Below are 26791 nucleotides of genomic sequence, written 5' to 3'. Positions count from 1 at the left end.
ATTTGAAGAAATAATAGCTGAAAACGTCCTTAACCTATAAAAGGAAACAGATATCCAAGTCCAGGAAGCACAGAGAGTCCTGAACAAGATGAATCCAAAGAAGTCCACACTGAGAGACACTGTAATTAAAATGGCAAAAAGACAACTCTCCCACACCATATACAAAAATGAACTTAAAATGTATGAAAGACTTAAATGTAAGACCTGAAACCTTAAAACTCCTAGAAGAAAACATAGGCAGTACGCTCTTTGACATCGACCTTAGCAATACTTTGTTTGGATATGGCTCCTCAGGCAAGGGAAATGAAAGCAAAAATAAACAAATGGGACTACACCAAACTAAAAAGCTTTTGCACAACAAAACAAAAGACAGCCTACAGAATGGGAGAAGATATTTGTTAACAGTACATCTGACAAGCGGTTAATATCCAAAAATATACAAAGAACTCATATAACTCAACATCAAAAGAACAAACAACCTGATTAAAAAATGGGCAGAGGACCTGAATAGACATTTTTCCAAAGATGACACACAGATGGCCAACAGGCACATGAAAAGATGCTCAATATCACTAATCATCAGGGAAATGCAAACCAAAACCACAACGAGATATTGCCTGGTAAACCTAAGTAAGTATTTCCCTGAGTTCTGTGAGCCACTCCAGCAAATCAAACCTGAGGAGGGGGTCATGAGAACCTCCCATCTGTAGCCAAGTCAGACAGAAATTGTGGGTAACCTGGGGACCTACTACTTGTAGTTGGCATCTGAAGTGGGGTGGGAGCAATCTTATGGGACAAAGCCCTTAACCTGTGGGCTTGAGCCCTATCTCCAGGTATCAGAATTGAGTTAAATTGTAGGACACCTAGATGGTATCGTGGAGAACTGCTTGGTGTGGGGAAAAACCCACACACATTTGGTTACCAGAAGTGAAGTGTTTTGTTTGAGGAATAAAGGAGACACACAAGAAGGAGACTGAACTGAGATTTTCCATTAAAGCCTCACACCAAGTACATATCCACGTTTCAAACTTGGAGAATTGAATTTGTCAATCCATAGAATGTAACAACACAGAACCGAAATCTTTAGAAATTTGTGGCAATTTTAAAGCTTAGAATTGAAGAAAGGCTCATAGACATTCATTGTAAAAGATAATTACACTTAATACTATCTACAAATTACTACCAGTATGTTTCCTATTGCTGCTCTAACAAATTTAACAGCTTAAAACAATGCAAATTTATTCACTTATTGTTCTGTAGGTTAGAAGTCTGAACTCTGATATACTGTGCTAAAATGAAGGCGTTAGTTAGCAGGGTTGTTCCTTATTGGAGGCCCTAGGGGAGAATCTGTTTCCTTGCCTTTTCCAGCTTCTAGAGGTTCTCTGCATTCCTTGGTTCCTGGCCCCTTCTCTGCATCATTCCAATCTTTTGCTTCCATTGTCACATCTTATGCTACTCCTCAGATCTCCTATCTCCCTCTTTAGACCCATACATTGAGGGCCTACCCAGATAATCCAGGATAAGCCTTTCATCTCAAGATCCTTAAACACATCTGCAAAGTCCCTTTTGCCATACAAGGTAACAAGGTAAGGTACCAAAAATACATGGGGATTAGGATGTGGACATCTTTGGGAGCCATTATTTAGACAACCACACTGCCATGTGCTGCTATCCTATAATCAGTTCCTTACTAACGCAAGTTTTCTATCCCTTTCCCCAGTCAGTCATTCAGAATTAAATCATCAAGAAAAGCAACTAAAAAACAACAAAAACAAACAAACAAAAAAACCTACAAAATAAACTCTTTGCTAATGTCCCAACTTGAGTTATAAAAAATATTTACTTTTTCATTCTTTTTTCAACTTTTGCTCTTTTATGACAAAGGCACTTACATACAAACACACCTGCCTGAAGGTAATACAAAACAGTTCTCTTCCCTTCATCCACCCCATTTTCCTACATTGTGCTTTCTCCTACTTAGAGTTCCACCACATCCCCCAATACCCACTGTTCCTAATCACATCATTAACAGAACTCCGAAAATTTTAAAACAATCCTCCATTCTAATCCTCCCTAAGGAACTGTCTCCTTATTTTCTATAAAAATTCTTTTGTTTTCGTAATACATCTTTGCTATTTCCTTTTCAACTTTACTCCTTATCAAACGTGTCCAAAGATTCTTGATTCCTCTTTACTCCATCTTTCACAAAACGATATGGCACTAGTAATTCTCCATATTAATTTTAACCACAAGCTTACACCACATCATAAATTTGACCTTCCTGAACTTTTTTCCCCTTTATCTTTCCTTCAAAAATCTTTTTAAAACTCTGAATTTAAAAACTGAGGTAAAAAAAGATAAATAAAAGAAATAAAAAATAAAAACTGAGGTAGAATTTCTACACAGGGAAATTCAGAGGTAATAAGTGTATAGTTTGATAGTGTCATTTTAATATTGTTGATTTCTGATGCTTTTACCTCTAGTTTATATTTTAAAAAAAGTTTTATAATTTCTATCCAACCCCTTCTACTATTCACAAATGTGCATGCTTCCATACAATTATTTCTCTCATATTTAATGATTTAATCTCATATTAAATCAGATCTTAACCAGAAATGTGGACGTTTAAGGGTGGGCCATTATGTTCCCAAAGGAAGTCTCTCAGAACCCATCTTCCACCTCAGCAATGCTAACTCCTGGGGAAACAGCCTCAGAAATTAGAAATGTTGGTTTATGATGCTAATGCTCAAAATGCCCTTTGGCTTTTCAATTCCTTAGAGGAACTAATTCTTAAACATCAAAAGATGCTTGTTGTGATCTAGCATGTCTGAGAATTCAGTGATGCAAACGGAACTTCCTAACAAGCCAGGGGCTGGGAGGGACGGAAAACAACAGTACTGATTAACCAGGACATCCCAATATTCCCCTTGCTGATTAAGATAAGATAATGGGGCCCCTGAGTCACTTTGTGAAGCCAATACCAAAGCAGAAGGAGAAGCTCTCTTTACAGAAAAGGCTGCAAACACTGAAAAAATAATCACTGAGAGAAGTTATTAAGTGCCTTTTTCTCAAAATTTCCACAAACAGGGTAGAGGTTCCCCTTTGAAATTAAATAAGATGGTATCCACGGGCTTGCAGTTTAGCTGGTGTCTTCCAGGTTGTCTAATATCGTGATTCTGAGATCCCATGATTCAAACCTACTCCATTGTTTCAGGTGAAGGAAGACCTGGGATGCACCCAGCATAGTAACTGCACACATAGGAAAGGACTCTTTCGAAAGATCACTTTAATAGCCACATTTTATATCATTTCCCTAAGCTGAATCATGTTCTCATCCCTCCCTCCAGGCAAAGAGGACATGGAAAAGTAGCAGGAGATATAATCACAGATCACACACTTGCAACGTGGGTGTGAGAAACCGTTTCCAGGGAGAAGATGACAAACATACTGATGCACCCGAAATATGCATATGAGCAGGGATTCCATTGGGCGTTTGTAAGGCTGGCAAGAGCTTCAGAATTTGGTTCTCAAGGAAATGAGGCGGGTAAGGAATCCCCCCAAATGTCAACGTATCTTCTTACCATCTGAACAATGCTAGGCATACTGTATACGGTTGGAATGTGGCATTTAAAGGGAGGTGAAGAAACATTTCCCCCATGATTTTTGATATAAAATCAAGATGACAGGAGTTCCTTAACTAGCAAAATTGAAGGAGGGGCAGAGCAGTGAGGGCTCACCCACCCACCCATGGTTCGAATGCAAATGCCCCCCACAAAGAACAGCGCGATCTCAGTGGGTCTGCCCAACTCAACAAAGCCTGGATTTTTTCCAGTGGTTCCCACACCTAGAAGAGCATGACACTGTACTAAGCTCGAAATGAGAGCTCAGTAAATGTCAGTGGAATAAGAAAGGAATGAAAATCCAGCAAACACAGAGTTTCAGTTAAGCAGATCTGGGGGGGCAGGGGAGGTGGGAGTGGGGGCAGGATCCTAGACTTCATGGGCGTTCTTTCAAGGGCCACATGTATTTGTTTGGGATCGTAAATACCATAGATGCAGTTGCATAAACAGTCATGTGTATTTGCTTGCGTTTTCACCGACTGTGCCAACTATTTTCAAGAGATAATTTCCAAGAGAAAGCGATCGTGTTTACTATGCTTTTTTGTCATTACAAGATTTCTTTTCTTCCCTTCCTGCTTGGTTATTTAAAAATCTATCTCTAGCCTGTCCAACCAACCCACGTGCGTGTAACTACTGTCACTGATGGTTCCTGTTCCTTTGACTCACCTGCCCCAGCCCTGCTTGGGTGCTTTACCCTCCCCGAGAAGCCTTCCAACACTGCTGTTCCTACCCATGGCACTGTTTCAGACCTAGCATGCTAGGAAATGCTGCCAGCACCTGGTAAAGCCAATACCAATGCGCCCAAGCAGGTGAAGAGACATTCTAGTTTTTCCAGACCTCTGAAAAAGATCCTTAGCTCATTCCACAACTTACTCTCAGGAAATCACTATTAATGTCTGATTAGGTGAAGTTCAATTCCCTGTGATTAGATCCTCAATGAAGAAAAATCAGCCAGTCGCCACAATTTCTTCTCCTTTCTATACCTCTCCCATCAGCATGGCTCCATTATTTTGGCAGCTCTGAAGAGAGGATCTGAAAATGTATCCTGGGTGGGGGAAAAGTGAACTGCATATCTTTTTGACTATTATGAAAGCTCGAAGGAAACAGGGCTACTTCTATCATAATTTTGTCATTCTAGACGTTTCCCGATTGTTAAAAACCCATCTCATTAAAATGTATTATGCACCAAGCAGTTATTTTTTTAAATTAAATAATTAGCAGAGTATACAGACTTTGCTGCTGCATGTAGGAAGATAGAAACAGGCTAGCATTTCTATCAAGGCTAGCAATGAACCCTTCAACCTAACCCCTAAATTATACAGTGAAGAGTACATGAATAATAGCTTTACGTTCTGTTTTGTTATAGTCTGTAATGTAGTTATTTCTCTTGGTAAAAGTACACTGAACGAATATTGAAGTACTTCAGCCCAGTAAAATTAGCTAAATTAATTGTCAAGCTCTTTTCCTAACTGATAAATTGCTTATACGTATATGTTTGGAGAACAAAAGTTTTATAGAGAAATGTGCATAACAATGAAAGTGATGACTTATGGTACAATAATAGAATTTTTTAAACTTGAGTAATTAAAAAGACCCCATCAGTCAATCATAAAGTTTCTCTTGGCTGTGCCAGTAACTTAACTTTACCCTGGTAGCATGTGATATTCAAAATTCAATAAAGTACACATACATAGCCATCAGATTGTTGGACTAAACATGAGGAAGAGTTTGAAAATCACTAAAAAATTTTCAGCACAAGTATTCCTAGGGAAATCTGTTTTCCTCTGACGCGAGACTAATATTGATGTCCCGGAGAGGGGCCACTCCTTTAGCCAGGGTCCCACAGTGATAAAGGCACAGGGCAAAGCTGCACATGACCCAAGACAGACAGGTACTGTAAGCAGGAAATAAACTCTCACTGTTACGAGCTACTGAGATTTTCAGGTTGTTATCCCAGCACAATGTAGCCGAAGCTGACTGAATCGCAGATATAGGGTGGGGAATCCTACAGTTTCACCAAGTGAACAGCCATGATGGTCACAACCAGTCCTCTCTTAATCTAAAGCACAAAAACAGTTTGCAGGTGCACATCTGAGTATTTTAAAAGACTTTCTTGGTACTCAGATCCCTTCCATTCAGCCATTCAACAACACTTGCAGCCCCTACAGTGTGGCGGGCACCAGGGCGGTGCTGGTGTGTTGGTTCTCACGAGCCAGCGGTAAGCTTGCAGGCAGAACACTGTCTGCTCCTATCTGTATTCCCATCACCTGGCACAATGCCAGGCACTTGCCCCAGGTGCTCTGTAAATGTTTGTTGTTTGTGTACTGTTGAGATACATTTCAAAATGCATTTGTACAAATGAAGAGGCAATACAAGAGAAGAAGTACTTCTGTGTGCCTGGGGAAATAAAAAGGAAATATCTTTTGAGGAAACATGAAAGAAGAAGAGGAGTATAGAGTCCAAGTTTCTTGGGAGAAGACATAGCACATACAAATGCACAAGTCCCTTCATCTGTCATTTCAGATTATTTTGCCACCAATGGTACAATTAAAGAATGTTACAGTTGCAGTCTCATTGATCAGATTTCATAGAGTCCCTGATGTTATCCGATCCCAGTACGGCCTGGAATCCTGGCTGATGTCAGCAGCAGTACAAGCAGAGTGCTTGAGAGCCTGGGCTATGGAGGCAGAATGCACAGGTTTGAATCCTGCTTATGCTACTTGTCAGCTGTGTGATCTGTGCAAGTTGTTTAACCTCTCTGTGCTTCATTCCCTTATGTATAAAATGAGAATTATGACAATAATGCCTTGCATGGATATTGTGCAGATTTAATGAGATTCAATGTATAAAGCACTGTTTCTGGAACAGAGTAAGCATGATATGAAGGCATTGGCTATTATTGGATAAGGCCAGAGGAAGATTACCAGGGAAATAGTCAAGTCTCTGCCTATGAATCAGTCCTTTCCAGGATTTTTATCAATAATTTAGATAAGGAGATTAAAGTCATTTTGACTTGCAATTAGGATAACATTTTACAATGGAAAAAATAACAAATATTATGCGTGCCAGAATCAAGATTCTAAGTAATCATGAGAATGGAACAATCAGTAAAAAAGCAACAGTATGTACTTATATAGGGATAAGTTTCAAATTCTTTCATTTAAATCCAGAACATCATTCTCACAGTGAAATGTTAGAAACGGGGAGAGGGGGCAGACTTTAAGAGTAGCATGTATAGGGACTTCCCTGGTGGTCCAGTGGCTAAGTCTCCACGCTCCCAATGCAGGGGGCCCGGGTTCGATCCTTGATCTCGGAACTAGATCCCACATGCATGCTGCAACGAGGAGTTCACATGCCACAACTAAGAGTCCACGTGCCGCAACTAAGAAGTCCACATGCTGTAACAAAGATCCCACGTGCTGCAACTAAGACCTGGTGCAGCCAAAATAAGTAAGTAAATTTAAAAAAAAAAAAGGAGAAGAAGAAGAAGAAGAGCATCACAAGCAGTGAGAACAAGTCTATTCCCAACAGCAATGGCAGCAGTGGACTGGGGGACACCTGTGGTCTGAGGGTCAAGGACTTGGGTTCAGATCTTTACTCTGCTCCTCCCTGGTCATGTGAACTTAAAGGCTGTTTGTTCTTCTGTAAAATTCAGATAATATGGTCTACCTTCCTACTGAGACCATAGGGCTAACCAAGATGAAGTTTTTTTTTTTTACTGTGGTTTAAAAAAAAAAATATATATATATATATATATATGTACACACACACGATAAAATTTGCCATTTTAAGTATACAATTTAGTGGCGTTAATTAAATTGACAATGTTGTGCAACCAGCACCACTATCTGTTTCCAAAACTCTTCCATCACCCCAAATGGAAGCTCTGTAACCATTAAGCAATGACTCCCCTTTCCCTCTTCCCCCAGTCCTTGATAACCTCTAATCTACCTCCATCTCTATGAATGTGCCTATTCTAGGTATTTCCTCAGATGAATTACTGACAACTAAAAATGTTTGGAAATGGAGTAGGGTGCTTCAGGAGAAATGACATCCATTGTCACCAGAGTTGTTAAAGTAGAGAATGGAAGATACTTTCAAAAAACGTGGCAGGGGACTTCCCTGGTGGTGCAGTGGTTAAGAATCCGCCTGCCAATGCAGGGGACACGGGTTCGAGCCCTGCTGGGGAGATCTCACATGCCACGGAGCAACTAAGCCCGTGCACCACAACTACTGAGGCTGCGTTCTAGAGCCCACAAGCCACAACTACTGAGCCCACGTGCCTAGAGCCCGTGCTCTGCAACAAGAGAAGCCACCGCAGTGAGAAGCCCGCGCACCGCAACAAAGAGTAGCCCCCGCTCGCCGCAACTAGAGAAAGCCCACGAGCAGCAATGAAGACCCAATGCAGCCAAAAATAAATAAATAAAATAAATAAATTTATTTAAAAAAAAAACGTGGCAGGGATTCACTTCGGGTTGGAATAAATGACTAGAAGATGTCTCTCAGATTTGATACCCTCTACATGTGTTAGAGGCTAATTCTGGCCCCATTTTATCCAAGACGAAACTGAGGCAAGAGCTCTTCAGTAAGTAGCCCAAGGTCATACACCAAGTCAGGAAGAGAGCTATGGATAGAACTCAAGTCTCCTGATGCACAGCCCTGTCCTGCATTCCACCATCTGACGGTGCTGCACTCTGTGACCTACTTGTCCTACAGCTCCTGTAGTTTTCCTCCCAAATACCCTCGCAGCTTTGTTTAATAGCTACATAAACTATCCTAAGTGAAAAGTGATTTAATAACATCAAATTCTCAACTTTACTGCCACTATGATAGAAGCTGGTAGAAGGTGAATTTGCAAGCATAAAAACACTTTGAATAACCATCAGAAAACAGACTCTCAAATTTACATCCTAAGTAATGTACAGCCATTTGGGTGTGAGACGTTGAAAGAACACTGAAGTGAATTCCATACATGTTCTGTAGCATACTGGAGAGGGCACAGCCATCACTGCTTTATTTATTTATTTTTTTGAAGTACAGATTTTGAGACCAACGAGAGCTTTCAATTCTGATGTAATCTCTCTTAATATGGAACCAGACACAAATGTATACAGAAAAGACTCAATTTTGGTAAGATTCCAGATTCACTGTTTTCTTTTTTAAGACTCAAGATATATCATTGGACTTAATGTCTGAAAAGAAAACCAATATATTCCTTTAAAAAACAACTACAGAACCAGTCTCTTATTTAATGAAAGATTGTAAGAAATATTTTTCAGAGTAAACAGAAAACAAAAGTAAAAAGCTCTATTAAAAATTAAATTTTTATCAGATAACAAGTCTAGTATTTAGTAATTCATTCAAAGGTCAATAAAATTTCCCTATGGAATTTATTCAAAATATCACTTCCCATATTTATATGCATGTTTTCCCCCATTTGTATCCTAAGAGGTCTACCAGTAAAGATGAGGTTTTTTTCTTTAGTAATTTGTCTTATAAAAAAAATAAAAGGAAAGCTTAGAAGCCAATGGAACAATTAAATTCAACCTATAAATATATTAAAAGAAATCTGGTTTTAGAGCTTCACAAGTCGAAAACAAATGCAAAGACATAGCCAAAATCAATTACAATTGACCAATCATTTTTCACTGTATTGGTTATAAATGTATTCAGAGACATGTAAGTACAACCTCACTTACATGCTTAATCTCACTTCTGTACAATCTCATGTCCATTCCCTCCTTCCCTCCTCCACTAATTCTGCCTTTGCCCAAGCTCTTTTCATCCCTTGTTTAGACTGATGTGATACTTTTCAATTTGTTTAACCTTCCTCCATTTTTGGCTTATATCCAGTCTGTCTTCCATGCAGCCACAAGACTGGTCTCCCTCAAGTACAAATGTGACTTGCTCCTCCAGTGCACACTGAATAAAGTCTAAAACCTCAGCATGCCATAAGAGCACAGCATTATCTCACTCAACCTCTGCCGGTTCATCTATCACTTTTCTCCTAAATGCACTCTCCAAGAATATGTAGCTCCTTACATTTCTTTCAGTTGCCTATAACATTCCAAATCTTAATGTCTTATTTTCCCTGAAATCCCTTTCCCTAGCCTTCATTTACCTGGGAAATTCCTACTCATTAAAAAAAAAAACAAAACAACAACAACAGCTCAAACTTTTCTCTATGAAGGCTTTTCTCTCTCCACTCCTTATCTCCATTCAAGTAGGTCCAGGCACTATACTGTGTGTGTGTGTGTGTGTGTGTGTGTGTGTGTGTGTGTGTGTAATTATGGCACTTACTAAGTTACATTCCAATTGTTTATTTACATGTTGGTCTTTCATAGTAGTCAGTGAGTTCCTTGAAGACAGTAACCAAGTCTTATTATCTTTGATCTTTGATCACTGTTGTTTGGTATAAGGCAGGTGATTAATAAATGCTTGTTGAATAAACAAAAGAGTAAATGACTGAAATGGTGGTAATTTTATGGATGAAATCTAGGACACTGAAAAGGGTAACACATGATAGAAGACTGATAATCTATTTGTGGCAGGAAGCTTTTGCAGCCCCTAAAACAGTATTGTTTATTTCAAGGAGAGGAGCTAGGTATTCACATAAGTGGATTTTCCAAATAATTGAAGTTTAACCTTTCAAGTTGAATAAAAACTAATACAAATATTAAAGTATAATTGGTAACATCTTTCTAAAAATGCATTACACATTTCCTTGCCTTTTAAGGAGAGTATATTGAACCAAATTTAACTTTTTTGATGACTCAGTGTCATCATTATGAAACTCAGTTACTGTTGAGGTAGGAGGACTGTCTGCTCCTCCACTAAATGGCTCCAGACTGTTAACCATTTGGTTCTTTGCTAATATTCTTTCTCTCTCACCATTAGGATTTGATCTAGCGTCTTAAGCTGTTGTAATTGTACAAACCTTCAGAATCAGGGAATCACAAAATCGTAAAACTTGAGAACTTAGAGGACTCTTAGAGATCATTTAATCTATCAATCTATCAAATTTTGTAGATATGAAAACTAAGCCCTAAGTAAGTGAGCATTCCTTTTCTGATTGACTGCTTTTAACCTTCTATTTTAATGGCTTTCAAACTGTGTTCTAAAGAGCATTCTACTCAACTTTAGCTGGGACCATTATGTTCACCTTTCTCTAAAATGCTAAGGGCAAATTTAAGTTGAAAATATATACTATAGGACCCACATACTCTGAGGGAACTTAAAAATTAGGATATAACTGTTCAGTATCAGAAGTACAATGTATTTATTTTATTCCACAATAGAATCCATTCTTTTTTGTTATTTTTGTGTGTTCCACTGCTTTACTCATCAATCAAATCTCTATTATTTATTCACTCACTCAGCCTCCAATCAGTGAATAACCGGGCTATTCACTGATTAGTTTTTCTACCCCAGTTGTTAGAAATTTACAGAGCAAGGAAAGAAAAGCACATACATTTACTAAGTACTCACTCTTGTGCAGATATGCTCCTTTCCAAAACAAAACAAACAAACAAACAAAACCGTTAAGACAGATAACGTTATCCTCATTGTATAGATGAGGAAACCAAGAGCAAGAAGTTCCACAATTTCCCCTAGGTCACATAGTTAGTAAGTGGTAGATGTAAACACAGATGCCTACTGCCACATGGTTGCTGCATTAAGGAATTCATAATCTATAAAAGGAGAAAGATACATATTCAACCAACTCTATAACAGTGTGATAAAATCAACCCTAGCCCTGTAGGAGCTCAGAAGAGGAAGTGACTGATTATACCTGAAAAGGTGAGAGAAAGTTACACAGTGGTCTTTGAGGCAAATCTTATTAACAGTAATAAAAATAGGCAGACGCCTGAGTGGAGAAGGTGCTGCTGCCGCCCCCGTCCCCGCCTCCACCCCGGAGCCCGGAGCCCAGAGCCCGCCACTCTGCGTGGAGCCCACCTATGTCTCCGGTGCGCGTCCCCGTCCCTCCTTCCTCAGCCGCCGGGGCCAGGGTTGAGCGAGACACTCTGCTGGCATCAGGCAAGCAGGATCACAACAACTCATTTTTTCCAGTGAAATAATCCATTCATCAAGGGGAAACTGAATCGGAAAGACATCTTGCCAGCTATGTGGTTTGGAATAGATCAAGGGAGACATGGAAGGGATCTCCATTGACATCAGAAGCTGTGATATCAGGACCTCTTGCTCATCTTCATGTAAGAGTTCAACCTACAGATGCTTTACAAGTCTTACTATTAAAATTACTCCTAGACAGACCTTCAAGATGACGGAGGAGTAATATGTGGAGATCACCTTCCTCCCCACAAATACATCAAAAATACATCTACATGTGGAACAACTCCTACAGAACACCTACTGAACGCTGGCAGAAGACCTCAGACTTCCCAAAAAGGCAAGAAATTCCCCATGTACCTGGCCGTGTGGCTGACAGGGTCTTGGTGCTCTGGCCAGCTGTCAGGCCTGAGCCTCTGAGGTGGGAGAGCCGAGTTCAGGACATTGGACCACCAGAGACCTCCCAGCCCCACATAATATCAATCAGTAAGAGCTCTCCCAGAGATCTCCATCTCAACGCTAAGACCCAGATCCACTCAACGACCAGCAAGCTCCAGTGCTGGACACCTCGTGCCAAACAACCAGCAAGACAGGAACACAACCCCACCCATTAGCAGAGAGGCTGCCAAAAATCATAATAAGTTCACAGACACCCCAAAACACACCACCGGACATGGTCCTGCCCAACAGAAAGACAAGATCCAGCCTCAAACACCAGAACACAGGCACCAGTCCCCTCCACCAGGAAGCCTACACAACCCACTGAACCAACCTTACCCACTGGGGGCAGACAAAAAAAACAACAGGAACTACAAACGTGCTGCCTGTGAAAAGGAGACCCCAAACACAGTAAGTTAAGCAAAATGAGAAAGAGAAAAATACATAGCAGATGAAGAAGCAAGGTAAAAACTCACCAGGACAAACAAATGAAGAGGAAATAGGCAGTCTACCTGAAAAAGAATTCAGAGTAATGATAGTAAAGATGATCCAAAATCTTGGAAATAGAATGGAGAAAATACAAGAAATGCTTAACAAGGACCTAGAAGCACTAAAGAGCAAACATACAATGATGAAAAACACAATAAATGAAATTAAAAATTCTCTAGAAGGAATCAATAGCAGAGTAACTGAGGCAGAAGAACGAATAAGTGACCTGGAAGATAAAACTGTGGAAATAACTACCACAGAACAGAATAAAGAAAAAAGAATGAAAAGAATTGAGGACAGTCTCAGAGGCCTCTGGGACAACATTAAATGCACCAACATTAGAATTATAGGGGTCCCAGAAGAAGAAGAGAAAAAGAAAGGGACTGAGAAAATATTTGACGAGATTATAGTGGAAAACTGCCCTAACATGGGAAAGGAAATAGTCAATCAAGTCCAGGAAGCACAGAGAGTCCCATACAGGATAAATCCAAGAAGAAACACGTCAAGACACATATTAATCAAACTATCAAAAATTAAATACAAAGAAAAAATATTGAAAGCAGCAAGGGAAAAGCAACAAATAACATACAAGGGAATCCCCATAAGGTTAACAGCTGATCTTTCAGCAGAACCTCTGCAAGCCAGAAGGGAGTGGCAGGACATATTTAAAGTGATGAAAGGAAAAAACCTACAACCAAGATTACTCTACCCAGCAAGGATCTCATTCAGATTTGACGGAGAAATTAAAACCTTTACAGACAAGCTAAAGCTAAGAGAATTCAGCACAAGGAAACCAGCTTTACAACAAACGCTAAAGGAACTTCTCTAGGCAGGAAACACAAGAGAAGGAAAAGACCTACAATAACAAACCCAAAACAACTAAGAAAATGGTAATAGGAACATACATATTGATAATTACCTTAAATGTAAATGGAATAAATGCTCCAACCAAAAGACATAGACTGGCTGAATGGACACAAAAACAAGACCCGTATATATGCTGTCTACAAGAGACCCACTTCAGACCTAGGGACACATACAGACTGAAAATCAGGGGATGGAAAAGATATTCCATGCAAATGGAAATCAAAAGAAAGGTGGAACAGCAATTCTCATATCAGACAAAATAGACTTTAAAATAAAGACTATTACAAGAGACAAAGAAGGACACTACATAATGATCAAGAGATCAATCCAAGAAAAAGATATAACAATTGTAAATACTTATGCACCCAACATAGGAGCACCTCAATACATAAGGCAAATGCTAACAGCCATAAAAGGGGAAATCGACAGTAACACAATCATAGTAGGGGACTTTAACACCCCACTTTCACCAATGGATAGATCAACCAAAATGAAAGCAAATAAGGAAACACAAGCTTTAAATGACACATTAAACAAGATGGATTTAATTGATATTTATAGGACATTCCATCCAAAAACAACAGAATACACTTTTTTCTCAAGTGCTCATGGAACGTTCTCCAGGATAGATCATATCTTGGGTCACAAATCAAGCTTTGGTAAATTTAAGAAAATTGAAATCGTATCAAGTATCTTTTCCGACCACAACGCTATGAACCTAGATATCAATTACAGGAAAAAAACTGTAAAAAATACAAACACATGTAGGCTAAACAATATGCTACTAAATAACCAAGAGGTCACTGAAGAAATCAAAGAGGAAATCAAAAAATACTTGGAAACAAATGACAATGAAAACACGACAACCCAAAACCTATGGAATGCAGCAAAAGCAGCTCTAAGAGGGAAGTTTATAGCAATACAATCCTACCTCAAGAAACAAGAAACATCTCAAATAAACAACCTAACCTTACACATAAAGAAATTAGAGAAAGAACAAAAAAACCCCAAAGTTAGCAGAAGGAAAGAAATCATAAAGATCAGATCAGAAATAAATGAAAAAGAAATGAAGGAAACGATAGCAAACATCAATAAAACTAAAAGCTGGTTCTTTGAGAAGATAAGCAAAATTGATAAACCATTAACCAGACTCATAAAGAAGAACAGGGAGAAGACTCAAATCAACAGAATTAGAAATGAAAAAGGAGAAGTAACAACTGACACAGCAGAAATACAAAGGGTCATGAGTGATTACTACAAGCAACTATATGCCAATAAAATGGACAACCTGGAAGAAATGGACAAATTCTTAGAAATGCACAACCTTCAGAGACTGAACCAGGAAGAAATAGAAAATATAAACAGACCAATCACAAGCACTGAAATTGAGACTGTGATTAAAAATCTTCCAACAAACAAAAGCCCAGGACCAGATGGCTTCACAGGCGTATTCTATCAAACATTTAGAGAAGAGCTAACACCTATCCTTCTCAAACTCTTCCAAAATATAGCAGAGGCAGGAACACTCCCAAACTCATTCTATGAGGCCACCATCGCCCTGATACCAAAACCAGACAAAGATGTCACAAAGAAAGAAAACTATAGGCCAATATCACTGATGAACATAGATGCAAAACTCCTCAACAAAATACTAGCAAACAGAATCCAACAGCACATTAATAGGATCATACACCATGATCAAGTGGGATTTATCCCAGGAATGCAAGGAGTTTCCAATATATGCAAATCAATCAATGTGATACACCACATTAACAAATTGAAGGATAAAAACCATATGATCATCTCAATAGATGCAGAAAAAGCTTTTAACAAAATTCAACACCCATTTATGATAACAACTCTCCAGAAAGTAGGCATAGAGGGAACTTACCTCAACATAATAAAGGCCATATATGACAAACGCACAGCCAACATCGTTCTCAATGGTGAAAAACTGAAACCATTTCCACTAAGATCAGGAACAAGACAAAGTTGCCCACACTCACCCCTATTATTCAACATGGTTTTGGAAGTTTTAGCCACAGCAATCAGAGAATAACAAGAAATAAAAGGAATACAAACTGGAAAAGAAGAAGTAAAACTGTCACTGTTTGCAGATGACATGATACTATACATAGAGAAGCCTAAAGATGCTACCAGAAAACTACTAGAGCTAATCAATGAATTTGGTAAAGTAGCAGGATACAAAATTAATGCACAGAAATGTCTTGCATTCCTATACACTAATGATGAAAAATCTGAAAAAGAAATTAAGGAAACACTCCCATTTACCACTGCAACAAAAAGAATAAAATACCTAGGAATAAACCTACCTAAGGAGACAAAAGATCTGCATGAAGAAAACTATAAGACACTGATGAAAGAAATTAAAGATGATACAAACAGATGGAGAGATATACCATGTTCTTGGATTGGAAGAATCAACATTGGGAAAATGACTCTACTACCCAAAGCAATCTACAGATTCAATGCAATCCCTATCAAACTACCAATGGCATTTTTCACAGAACTAGAACAAAAAATTTCACAATTTGTATGGAAACACAAAAGACCCTGAATAGCCAAAGCAATCTTGAGAAAGAAAAATGGAGCTGGAGGAATCAGGCTCCCAGACTTCAGACTATACTACAAAGCTACAGTAATCCAGACAGTATGGTACTGGCAGAAAAACAGAAATACAGATCAATGGAACAGGATAGAAAGCCCAGAGATAAACTCACGCACATATGGTCACCCTACCTTGGATAAAGGAGGCAAGAATACACAATGGAGAAAAGACAGCCTCTTCAATAAGTGGTGCTGGGAAAATGGGACAGCTACGTGGAAAAGAATGAAATTAGAATACTCCCTAACACCATACACAAAAATAAACTCAAAATGGATTAAAGACTTAAATGTAAGGCCAGACACTATAAAACTCTTAGAGGAAAACATAGGCAGAACGCTCTATGACATAAATCACAGCAAGATCCTTTTTGACCCATCTCCTAGAGAAATGGAAATAAAAACAAAAATAAACAAATGGGACCCAATGAAACTTAAAAGCTTTTGCACAGCAAAGGAAAACATAAGATGAAAAGACAACCCTCAGAATTCGAGAAAATATTTGCAAATGAAGCAACTGACAAAGGATTAATCTCCAAAATATACAAGCCGCTCATGCAGCTCAATATCAAAAAAACAAACAACCCAATCCAAACATGGGTAGAACACCAAAATAGACATTTCTCCCAAGAAGATATACAGATTGCCAACAAACACATGAAAGGATGCTCAACATCACTAATCCTTAGAGAACTGCAAATCAAAACTACAGTGAGGTATCACCTCACACCAGTCAGAATGGCCATCATCAAAAAATCTACAAACAATAAATGCTGGAGAGGGTATAGAGAAAAGGGAACACTCTTGCACTGTTGGTGGGAATGTAAATTGATACAGCCACTATGGAGAACAGTATGGAGGTTCCTTAAAAAACTAAAAACAGAACTACCATATGACCCAGCAATCCCACTACTGGGCATATACCCTGAGAAAACCATAATTCAAAAAGAGTCATGGGCTTCCCTGGTGGCGCAGTGGCTGAGAGTCCGCCTGCCGATGCAGGGGACACGGGTTCGAGCCCTGGTCCGGGAAGATCCCATATGCCACGGAGCAACTAGGCCCGTGAGCCACAACTACTGAGCCTGCGCGTCTGGAGCCCGTGCTCCGCCACAAGAGAGGCCGCGATATGTGAGAGGCCCGCGCACCGCGATGAAGAGTGGCCCCCGCTCGCCACAACTAGAGAAAGCCCTCGCACAGAAACGAAGACCCAACACACCCAAAAATCACTCAATTAATAAATAAATTAAAAAAAAAAAAAGAGTCATGTACCACAATGTTCATTGCAGCACTATTTACAATAGCCAGGACATGGAAGTAACCTAAGTGTCCATCGACAGATGAATGGATAAAGAAGATGTGGCATCTATATACAATGGAATATTACTCAGCCATAAAAAGAAACAAAACTGAGTTATTTGTAGTGAGGTGGATGGACCTAGAGTCTGTCATACAGAGTGAAGCAAGTCAGAAAGAGAAAAACAAATACCATATGCTAACACATACATATGGAATTAAGAAAAAAAAAGAAAAAATGGTTTGATGAACCTAGGGGTAGGACAGAAATAAAGACGCTGACATAGAGAATGGACTTGAGGACAGGGGGAGGGGGAAGGGTTAGCTGGGACGAAGTGAGAGAGTGGCATGGACATATATACACTACCAAATGTAAAATAGATAGCTAGTGGGAAGCAGCTGCATAGCAAAGGGAGATCAGCTTGGTGCTTTGTGACTACCTAGAGGGTTGGGATAGGGAGGGTGGGAGGGAGATGCAAGAGGGAGGGGTATGGGGATATATGTATATGTATAGCTGATTGACTTTGTTATACAGCAGAAACTAACACAACAATGTACAGCAATTATACTCCAATAAAGATGTTAAAAAAAAGTGTAATAAAAATAATAATAGCAAAAACTTTTATAGGAATTAGTATGGGTAGGCACATGTCATCTCATTGATAATGTCACAATAACCTTATTATTTCTCCCTCTACAAAGGGAACGGAGGCACAGGTAGGTCAGAGTAACATACCCAAGACTACCCATGCTAGAAAGTGGCTAGTTCCAGCATTCCTTCTAGAACCACCATAGTGTGCTAATTCCTAGAAGTGGGAAAAGGTGAAGGAAGAGGAGACAGGGCAAAGGCATGGATATGCATGAGAAACACAGAGTAATCTGAGGTGACTGGAGCAGCTGATATAAAACTGAAAACGTTTAAATCAGGTCATGTCACCACTCCCCATCACTGGCTGCTCACTGAGTTTAAGAGAAATGTAAACCCTGCCTACTCTCTCCAGAGCCAACACTCACCACTCTCCTTCTCTCTTACAGCTCCTCCATCACGTGGGCCTTTCAGTTCCTAAAACTCACCAACCTCTTTCTTGTCTCAGAACGTTTGCACATGGTGGTGTCTCATTCTGAAATACTGTTCCCCTCACTTTTCACCTAGCTAACTCTTGACCATCTTCTGGTCTCTACCTAATTATGATTTACTCATACAGGCCTTCAAAATTCCCCACCTTGTCATAATATCTCATAGCAGCACCCCTGGCTTTTCCTTCATAGCATTTACCCCACTTTGTAATTATCTGTCTAATGGTATGATGACAGACTGTAAGCTCCATGAAGGCATGGATCACGTCTGGTTTGTTTCTTTTTTTTTCACCTGATGGACACATGATTAAACAGCAGAAGTTGAACCTAGAATTGGAAGGGCATAGTCTTTATCCAATGAACAATAAGAAGGCAGAAAAATGTAATCAAGGATTGTGACAAAATCAAATATAGACTTAAATAAAGTACAACAAAACCTAGTGTAGTGTAGGTGATGGATGAGAGAAAGGCCAAGCCTAAAAGACCAGTTGAGGGTCACTTCAACTATCTAGATGAGAAACAGTGAGGGCCTCAACCAAGGGAATGAATTCAAGATCTCACAGGTGGTGTGACTGAATTGGTTCATTTGACGGGGTGTGTGTGTGTGTGTGTGTGTGTGTGTGTGTGTGTGTGTAAGCCTGCTCTGTGCCCTCTGTGAACTATTATCCACTCAGGACGATAAAATAAAGTATTAAAAAGCAGACCCGTATAGAAAGAGACAACGCTCTCCATTAAGAGGAAAAGTTCAAAAAATAAAGATCGATCACTCTTTCTTGTCCTTGGATCCAAAGGGAATTAAGGAATGAGTAACCATTTTCCAGGGACACGCCCTCTTCAAGGGGAAGCTGGTGAAGGCAAAGATGAGGGAGGAGAATTGTATGGACAGACTGAGACTACAGAGACACTTTCTAGCAATGGAATGGGGCTTTCAAAACAAACTTGGTAAGGGGGCATCACTCAGGTTTTGCTGAGAAAGGATAAGCCAAGAAAAGGCTAAGAGAAAAAAATGGTATAGGGAGGGTAAGTGTGACCTTACCTAAAGTGTGACCTTAGCAAAAAGTGTAAAATAAAAATCTACACATTGTATGGAGATTGTGAGCCTTGAGGTTGAAGGAGACAACGAGCTGAAAGGGTGTAGAGGAAGATCATGAATGGAGGCAGCCTGGGACAGCTCCCACTGAGCCCTGGGCGTGAAGTCACCCCAGCAGCACCTCCTTGGTGCTCCTTGTCCTTCTTGGGTGCAGAAGGAGGGGGCGACTGCATAGGGACTGTCCTGCCATGGCAGGCATGGCTGCTGGCGGCTGCTCTGGCCGCCGCAGATTCTATTCCTGAGTACATCTCACCTAGATAAGCCTTCAACAATGGAAAGCTAAGACTTCAATCATCTTTGTCTTAGATTTTTAAAATAACACCCTTTTCTTGAAAATGGAAACTTCTTGGTACCTCTTCTCCCTAATTTCCCGAATTTGAGTGAAATCTAAAGGTTACTTTAAATATAAAGTTCATCTGATCAAGAGCATCTGGGAGTCTCTACAGTAAGTCTATTTTTATTTCATATTTAGCAGTAGTAAAAAGTGTACTAAGAGTAGATGGCACCAAGGAGCTGCCATTTTTCACACCTACAACCAGCATTCTTGTTTCCTCTTGCAAATGTCACAGTAAAAGAGCCAAAACTCCAAAGTTCTGTTTTCCCAAAGTCACTTAAAAATTATGTCTTGAGTGCTTCTGAGTTGTGACAGGCCACCCCCACTTCTATCTACACCCCGACAGTCTGAAAATGGGACCGCCAGATGATGGATAAGGAATGGGTATCCGTTCTGAAGGAGGAACGGTGGGCTTCAAAGTGCTGCTACTAAAGTTAATACAATTGATGCATCATGCAGGGTGAGCTCTTTGCAGAGAGTTCTCACTATTCCAGGGAATGGTCCTGCTTGGTTGGGCTCTGAAGGTAAGCCAGAGTTCACGCCCTAAGAGGAGGCCAAATGGGGTTGCCAGCCTTTAGAAAACTCGGTGCCTGAGTGGCGAGTGAGGGGAAGTTAAGAAGATGACCAGCAGCTGGGCAGGACAGCCCGTGGGAGGGGGCACCTGTCTGCTTCCACCCGCAAGCTAAGGTCGTGGATGCTCGGAAACCAGCTTCTGGTCCAGCGCTTGGAAGCGTAAAGGCTCACCTGGTTCAGACAGTGGTGGGTTCAGCATCAAACTGTCCGGACTGCTGGTGCCCATTTCCTGTTGCTGTGCTCCCACCTCACAGAAAAACACGTCCCCAGTTAACCTTTTTATTTCATCTTATCTTGTTTTCTTCAGGGCGTGTTCCCTTTTTGCCTTATTTACTCTCTGTAGTCAATGTTTCCTTCTTCCTCAGCAGTTTTAGTCCATACCTGTCTCATTTCTCTGTATCCATTCCTGTTTCCCTCTCAGTTACTCATCTCCTCCCCCAAATTCTTTTTCCAGTCACGGCAAACTTCTTGAAAAAGGAGCCTGCACTTCGTAAAGCCTTCACAGTCTCACCTCAGGCTAATACAAAATGATTTCAAACCCTGTGCTTTAAGACAGTACCTAAACCGTGTTCACAAAGATCACTCACACGCTCCTAATTGCCACAGCTGATGACTTCTCAGTAGTCTGTCTTGATTACAGCTTTCCCCTTAAAACACTCCCCCTTCCAAGTCTTTTCACTTTCCTCTCAACATCTGGCCACTCTTTCTCCATCTCTTCCCCTCATACCGTCAACACAGAGGATCCCACGATTCTCTCAACATTTCTCTCCTCACTCCAGTATACATTATGCATTCTTTCTCCTTGCTCAGCTACAGCTTGTGTGCCAGTGATTCCCAGATTCGTATAACACTGACCCTGACCTCTTGCTCCTGAACTAAAAGCTTGTACTTCTACCTCTTTCTTTTGGATATCTTACGAGACCCTCAAATTCAACACTCAGAGCTAGACTCTCCTCACACTCAGTCAAATGTGGTACCTCCCTTTTCCTCATCACGTGGTCATCAAGTTCTGGTGATTGTAACTCCAAATGTCTTTCTGATGTACCCCTCCGTGAGCTACTTCCATTACCTCTACTCTCGTCTAGGCCCTCAAACTGCTTTAACGGGACAAGAAGATGGTTAATAGAAGGAGCTTTGGGAATCAGACTAGCTGGATTCTGGGTTTTTTCACTTAAAGACTTCAGATGGAGTCTTTAAGACTCAGTTTTCTCACTTGTCAAGTGTCTTGGTTTCAGAATTTAGAACTGTTATAAGAAATTTGGTGATCTAACCAAAATGTTATTCACAAAGGTTGGCCCATGGTATCCACTCAAAATGTTATGTTTTTCACTCAGTACTCTCCTTACTTCCTCCCATCTCTGAGTTGGAGCTCCTGCCTTTAGCCCATCTCTCCTCTCCAATACACATTCAACTCTCACACCAATTACTTTCTAAATCAGAGATCTACTCATGTCAGTCTTTGGTTCAAAAAAAAAAAAAAAAAAAAACTTTTCACAAATTTTCATTGCCCATATGACAAAGACCATCTCCTTAGTTTGGCATTTTTGACCCTTTAGAAATCTAACCCCAAGCTACCTTTCCAGCTTACAGATTCACCACTCCTTATTACATAACCTATTACCTAATGTACCTTACATTGTCAAGCTTGGTTTCTTTATCGCAGCCACCCTATCTTCAAGGTCTTCCTCCCTTTCATTTCTAGCTGATAAAGTCATACTTATATTTGCATAAGCATCTGTTTCCCCCAATAAAGTCTAATTCCTTGGAAGCAAAGAACCTGCCTTATTATTCTGACACATTGCATTCATTGATACATTCATTCACCAAACATTTTTAAACTGAGAACCAGGCACTGTGCGAAGTGCTAGGGATCCAAAGCCAAAGAAGATATAGCCCACACCATTAACCAGTAGACAGTCTGGTTGGGAAGATCGGCATACAAACAATTCCAGTAGAGGGTGACAGGTGAGAGGATAGAGCAGTGGCTCTCGATCCTGGTCGTATATTAGAATCCCTGGAACCAATTTTTTAATCAGTTTAAAAGAATGCTAATGCCTAGGTTCAACCACCAAAAATTCTAATTTAATTGGTCTGTGATGCGTTTTTTTAAAAGCTCTTCTGGTATAGTTACGATAGTGAGGATTGCAAACCTCTGAGAAAGAGCTCTATACACAACATGGGAGATATACCTTATAGCTGGCACTTTTGGTTGTTCCACAAATTCTGCCCCCTTCCGTACAACCTTCCTCCACATGATTTAGGAGACATTGCCTTATCCCCATCTCAGAGGTAGATTCTAACTGGTCTTTCTTGTGATTGGTTTAGGTGTAGGCAAGGACACCTGAGGGGAGGCTGGCTGTGGGAAGTTGGGAAAAGGTTTCCTAATCTTAAGAAAAATATACCAGAAGAGATAGGTTTCTTTCTGCCTTTGGACACTGCTGTGCCTGGCTGTGACATCTGGAACCACAGCAACCATACTGTATCCATGAGGGGAGCCACCAGAACGTAAAACTGAGATCTAGAAAGGAGCAGCATTCTTGATGACACTGTCAAGTCATTGTATCAAACTATCCTACTATTGGTCCACCTGTGCATTTTTGGATGTGTGAAATAATAAATTTCCTAATTGTTTATGCTATTTTGAGTCAGTTTTCTGTTGACCTGCAGCAGATGGTATCCTAACTGATATACAAATAAACCAGACTTGAAGATCAAGGAAAGCAGTCCGGAGAAGGTGATAATCAGAGGAGAGTCTTCAGCAAGGCAGTCAAGAAGCAGGAGAAGCAAATAAATAGGGATGGATATAAAAGTATAAGATATTCTTGGAACTTCCTATAGTTCAGAATGGCTATTGCAAATAATATGAGTATGGAGATGAAGCTGGAGAGGAGGGAGTCTGGGGCGAGAACTTGAGGAGGCCTGTATGCTGTGAACTAGATTAAATATGGCCACAAAACCGTTGCCACTTCTTCTATCAAGAAGCAGAGTCTATTTCAATACCCCATGAATCTGGCTGGCTTCATGATTTGCTTCGACCAATAGAACATATCAAAAGGGATGTGACGTGAGTTCCAGAGCCAAGGCCTGGCTCTCTTTATACGCTGTCCTGAGGCTGCCATATTGGAAGGAAGGCAATCTAGCCTGCTGGCAGATGAGATGCCAGGTGGAGAACGGAGGTGCCTCAGCTGAGCCAGCACCAAGTGCTGGGCATGTGAGGGAAGGTCCATGCCATCGAGGACCATGCAGATAGTCCAGCCATCATGTGAAGAACCAGCAGATGAACTTCCCAGCCAACCCACAGGATCTAAGAAATAGTAAATCACCGTCGCAGTAGGCCACTAGATTTGGGGTGGCTTGTTACACAACAACAGATACCCGATACATAGGCCATGCCAAGATGTTTGGACTTTACTCTGAAAACTATGAGGAGTAACCTGATTAGACTCATGTTTTAGAAAGATCTCCTTGGCAGCAACGTGGAGAATGTCTTGGAGGTGGGTGCAGGGCAGAGGTAGAAGGACTGGTTAGAAGACTATTGTGTTAATAGGGCTGAGAAATAATATGAATCTGAAATAAAACAGTGGCAGAGGGAAGGCAGAGAAGAGTTAATATAGGGGTAAAATCAACAGGATGGTGAATATAGGTTATAGAGTGTAAAGGAGAAAATGAGTTAAGAATTACTCAAAGTTTCTGGACTCTGTAAACGAGGCGACGATAGTGCCATTCACTAAGAGAGGGAACTATGGGAGGAAGAGAAAGTCTGACCTAACTTTGGAACACCCAAGTGGAGATGTACAGCAAGGAGTTGGGAATACTCAATACGCAATAAATGTTTGATGAACAAATTACTATGGTTAATCTGGTTGGGAACTGAAGTATTCATTGCTATATGGCATAACTTGAGTTCTCTCTAAGACAAGTAAAGTTATAATGGTGTGAACTCATTTTATGGATACTTGGTCAGAACAGAAAGGAAAAAGAAAGATAAGATTTGATGTAGCCCAAAATGCTGATAAATCTGCACATTGTTCAGTTTGTGTGCATTGATCTATAATTCTCAGGGAACATTCCTAGTATACAATGTTCTTACCTAAAGGCACTTTCTTAGTGTATCCAGAGGGTAGACTCTATGATACAGGTTCTCTCTTTTTTTTGGCTGGCAGATTCTTTACATGCTACCCAACCTGTAGAATAAGAAGGGGCTTCCCTAACTACATGTTAGAAAGAGTTGAGACTATCTCCACGTTGTATATTTTGCCAAATGAGCCCACTCTATGATTTACTAATATAATAAACTACAGAGGCTACAAACAACTTTAATATGCACATGTAAATATTGGCTTACCTTTGAAATTGATTAAAATAGCAAGTAAATGGCTGGGAACCAATCTCATCTTTCCAGTACTGTTGCCAATTCATGACACTTTCCAAGTTCTTCTGATTTTCTCTCTTACAGGGAGGGATATAGGAGCACTAACAAAACAGAACACAGAAAGTAAACCTATTATTCTATAGAATATTGAAATATAGTCCTTTTTAATAGACAGATGGCATTATGCTGATGGTAATTCTAATTCTGACGTACTTAATTTTTAATTTAACCAAACTGAAATTCCAAAACTATATTTCAAGTTTTGAATTTGGCGCAATTACAGAAAGTATTCCGATAACAAAAATACAGCCAAAAATAACTTTCAGTCATTACAGTATAAAGATACTTTATAAACAATTAGTTACAATTTATTAGTGAATTTAAAGCGTTATACTCTGTCTTTGAGGGCCTGCCAATCAACAAAGGGAGGTAACACAAAACTTAATTTTTATCCCCAATCTCTAATAAACCATGATATTTTCTTCTTCCACTTTTAACTAACAAATCAAGCACATAGCTCTCCTCAGATACTGCTCTCAACTGCTGAAACTCCAGTTTTCTTTTCTTACATTTTCTTGGACAACAAAATCAACAGAAAAGTTCCTCTAAAGTATATGATCAATGCATTTTGCTAACTGATGCCCTTTTCTAGCCATGTCTCTGACAAAGTAGTTCTCTCAGAAGGGACTTTATTACTCTAAGCAATATAGACTCAGCAGAATTAGAAAATTGCTCTTAACCTTAGATGTTAAAATTAACCCTTAGCATTCTAATCCATTTTCTCCATTTCAGTCTTTTATCATGATGATGATCAAGATGAAGATGATGTCAGCTTACAGTTGTTGAGTGTTTACTAGGCAAGACATTGTAATAAGTGCTTAACAGGCCTGACTTCCTGTACTTCCTACAACAATCCTATACTGATCCCCATCCTACAGATGAGGATACTGAGATTTCTGTCAGCTCTACAGCTGGAACTAGAGTCTGGTGATTCATCACATTTTACTCTCAGATGTTTTTACAAAGGTGTTCAGTATTAAGGAGCAGGAAAAAATCCATTAGCTCTAGAGTATAATTTGAGTTGCATTATTTTATAGCATATAATTTGTCAATGCCTTATCACTATTTTCTGGTAAAATACAAACTTTTTAGTACGATGTATAAAGCTCTCCATGAGGTCCCTGCCCTGTCCTCGTCCTCACTTGAGCCTGGGATGCAGACGTACAGAAAGACTTGCTCCCAAATCTGCCACATGGAATCACACAGTATCATACTTGTCTGTTTTATGTCAGCCTCTCCAATTTGTTGGCAAGTTGGGACAAGGGCTATTTTTTTCTCTTCTGTCTTTAAACTTAGGACTATACCTGATAACAGTGAAGTTTCAAAAATGTTGGTAAAATTAATTAATAATAACACACTTAGATACATCTTATTCAAGATGATGAAGCTATTTTCACAGTGGTTAAACATTTAAAAAAATATATAAACATTTTAAATTTTAGTAAATTTGCTTATTTTTGTTATATGTAACAAATTCACATGTTATGCAAATATCGTCTCAATGCTTGAATCACTGCACATTTATCTTCTGCATATATAGTTTCACTTCTACTAATAACAATAGTATAAAGCTAAAAAGTTTTGTGAAATTATGAATTCTGAGTTCTTCAAAGCAATAGTTGGGCTTAGAAGCAATGGAGACCATTAGATAGGGCTCCAGTCCTATTTTTTGTTACATGTTTAGACTTGAGTAAATCACTTTCTTTTTCTGGATTTCATTTTTTCTAATCTGTTAAATCTCCAAAATAATTTCGATCTCTACATCTCTATGATTCTCTTCTTGGAGATACAAGCAAGAAAGGACCCAGCAGAAGGCAGGACTACAAACACCATTGCAGTGTTTTTCCCAAAAGAGATCCTGCCCACTGGGGAGATGGCTGGGA

General features: G+C 39.7%; 1 protein-coding gene across 1 annotated transcript in view; it reads right to left on the bottom strand.

Moving 5' to 3' along the window:
* The window catches only part of KCNMB4 (potassium calcium-activated channel subfamily M regulatory beta subunit 4), a 68909-nt gene that overhangs the window by 16278 nt on the left and 25840 nt on the right, over positions 1–26791 (bottom strand). Inside the window, exon 2 of the mRNA XM_082351700.1 lies at positions 24822–24949. Within this exon, the coding sequence (XP_082207826.1) occupies positions 24822–24949 (128 nt within the window). The remainder of the gene's footprint in view (positions 1–24821; positions 24950–26791) is intronic.

This window comes from Balaenoptera borealis (assembly GCF_965194805.1).
Source record: "Balaenoptera borealis genome assembly, chromosome: 13".
Taxonomy (NCBI): domain Eukaryota; kingdom Metazoa; phylum Chordata; class Mammalia; order Artiodactyla; family Balaenopteridae; genus Balaenoptera; species Balaenoptera borealis.
Note: the sequence above shows the minus strand (reverse complement) of the source record. Positions and strands in the feature narration are given on the sequence as shown.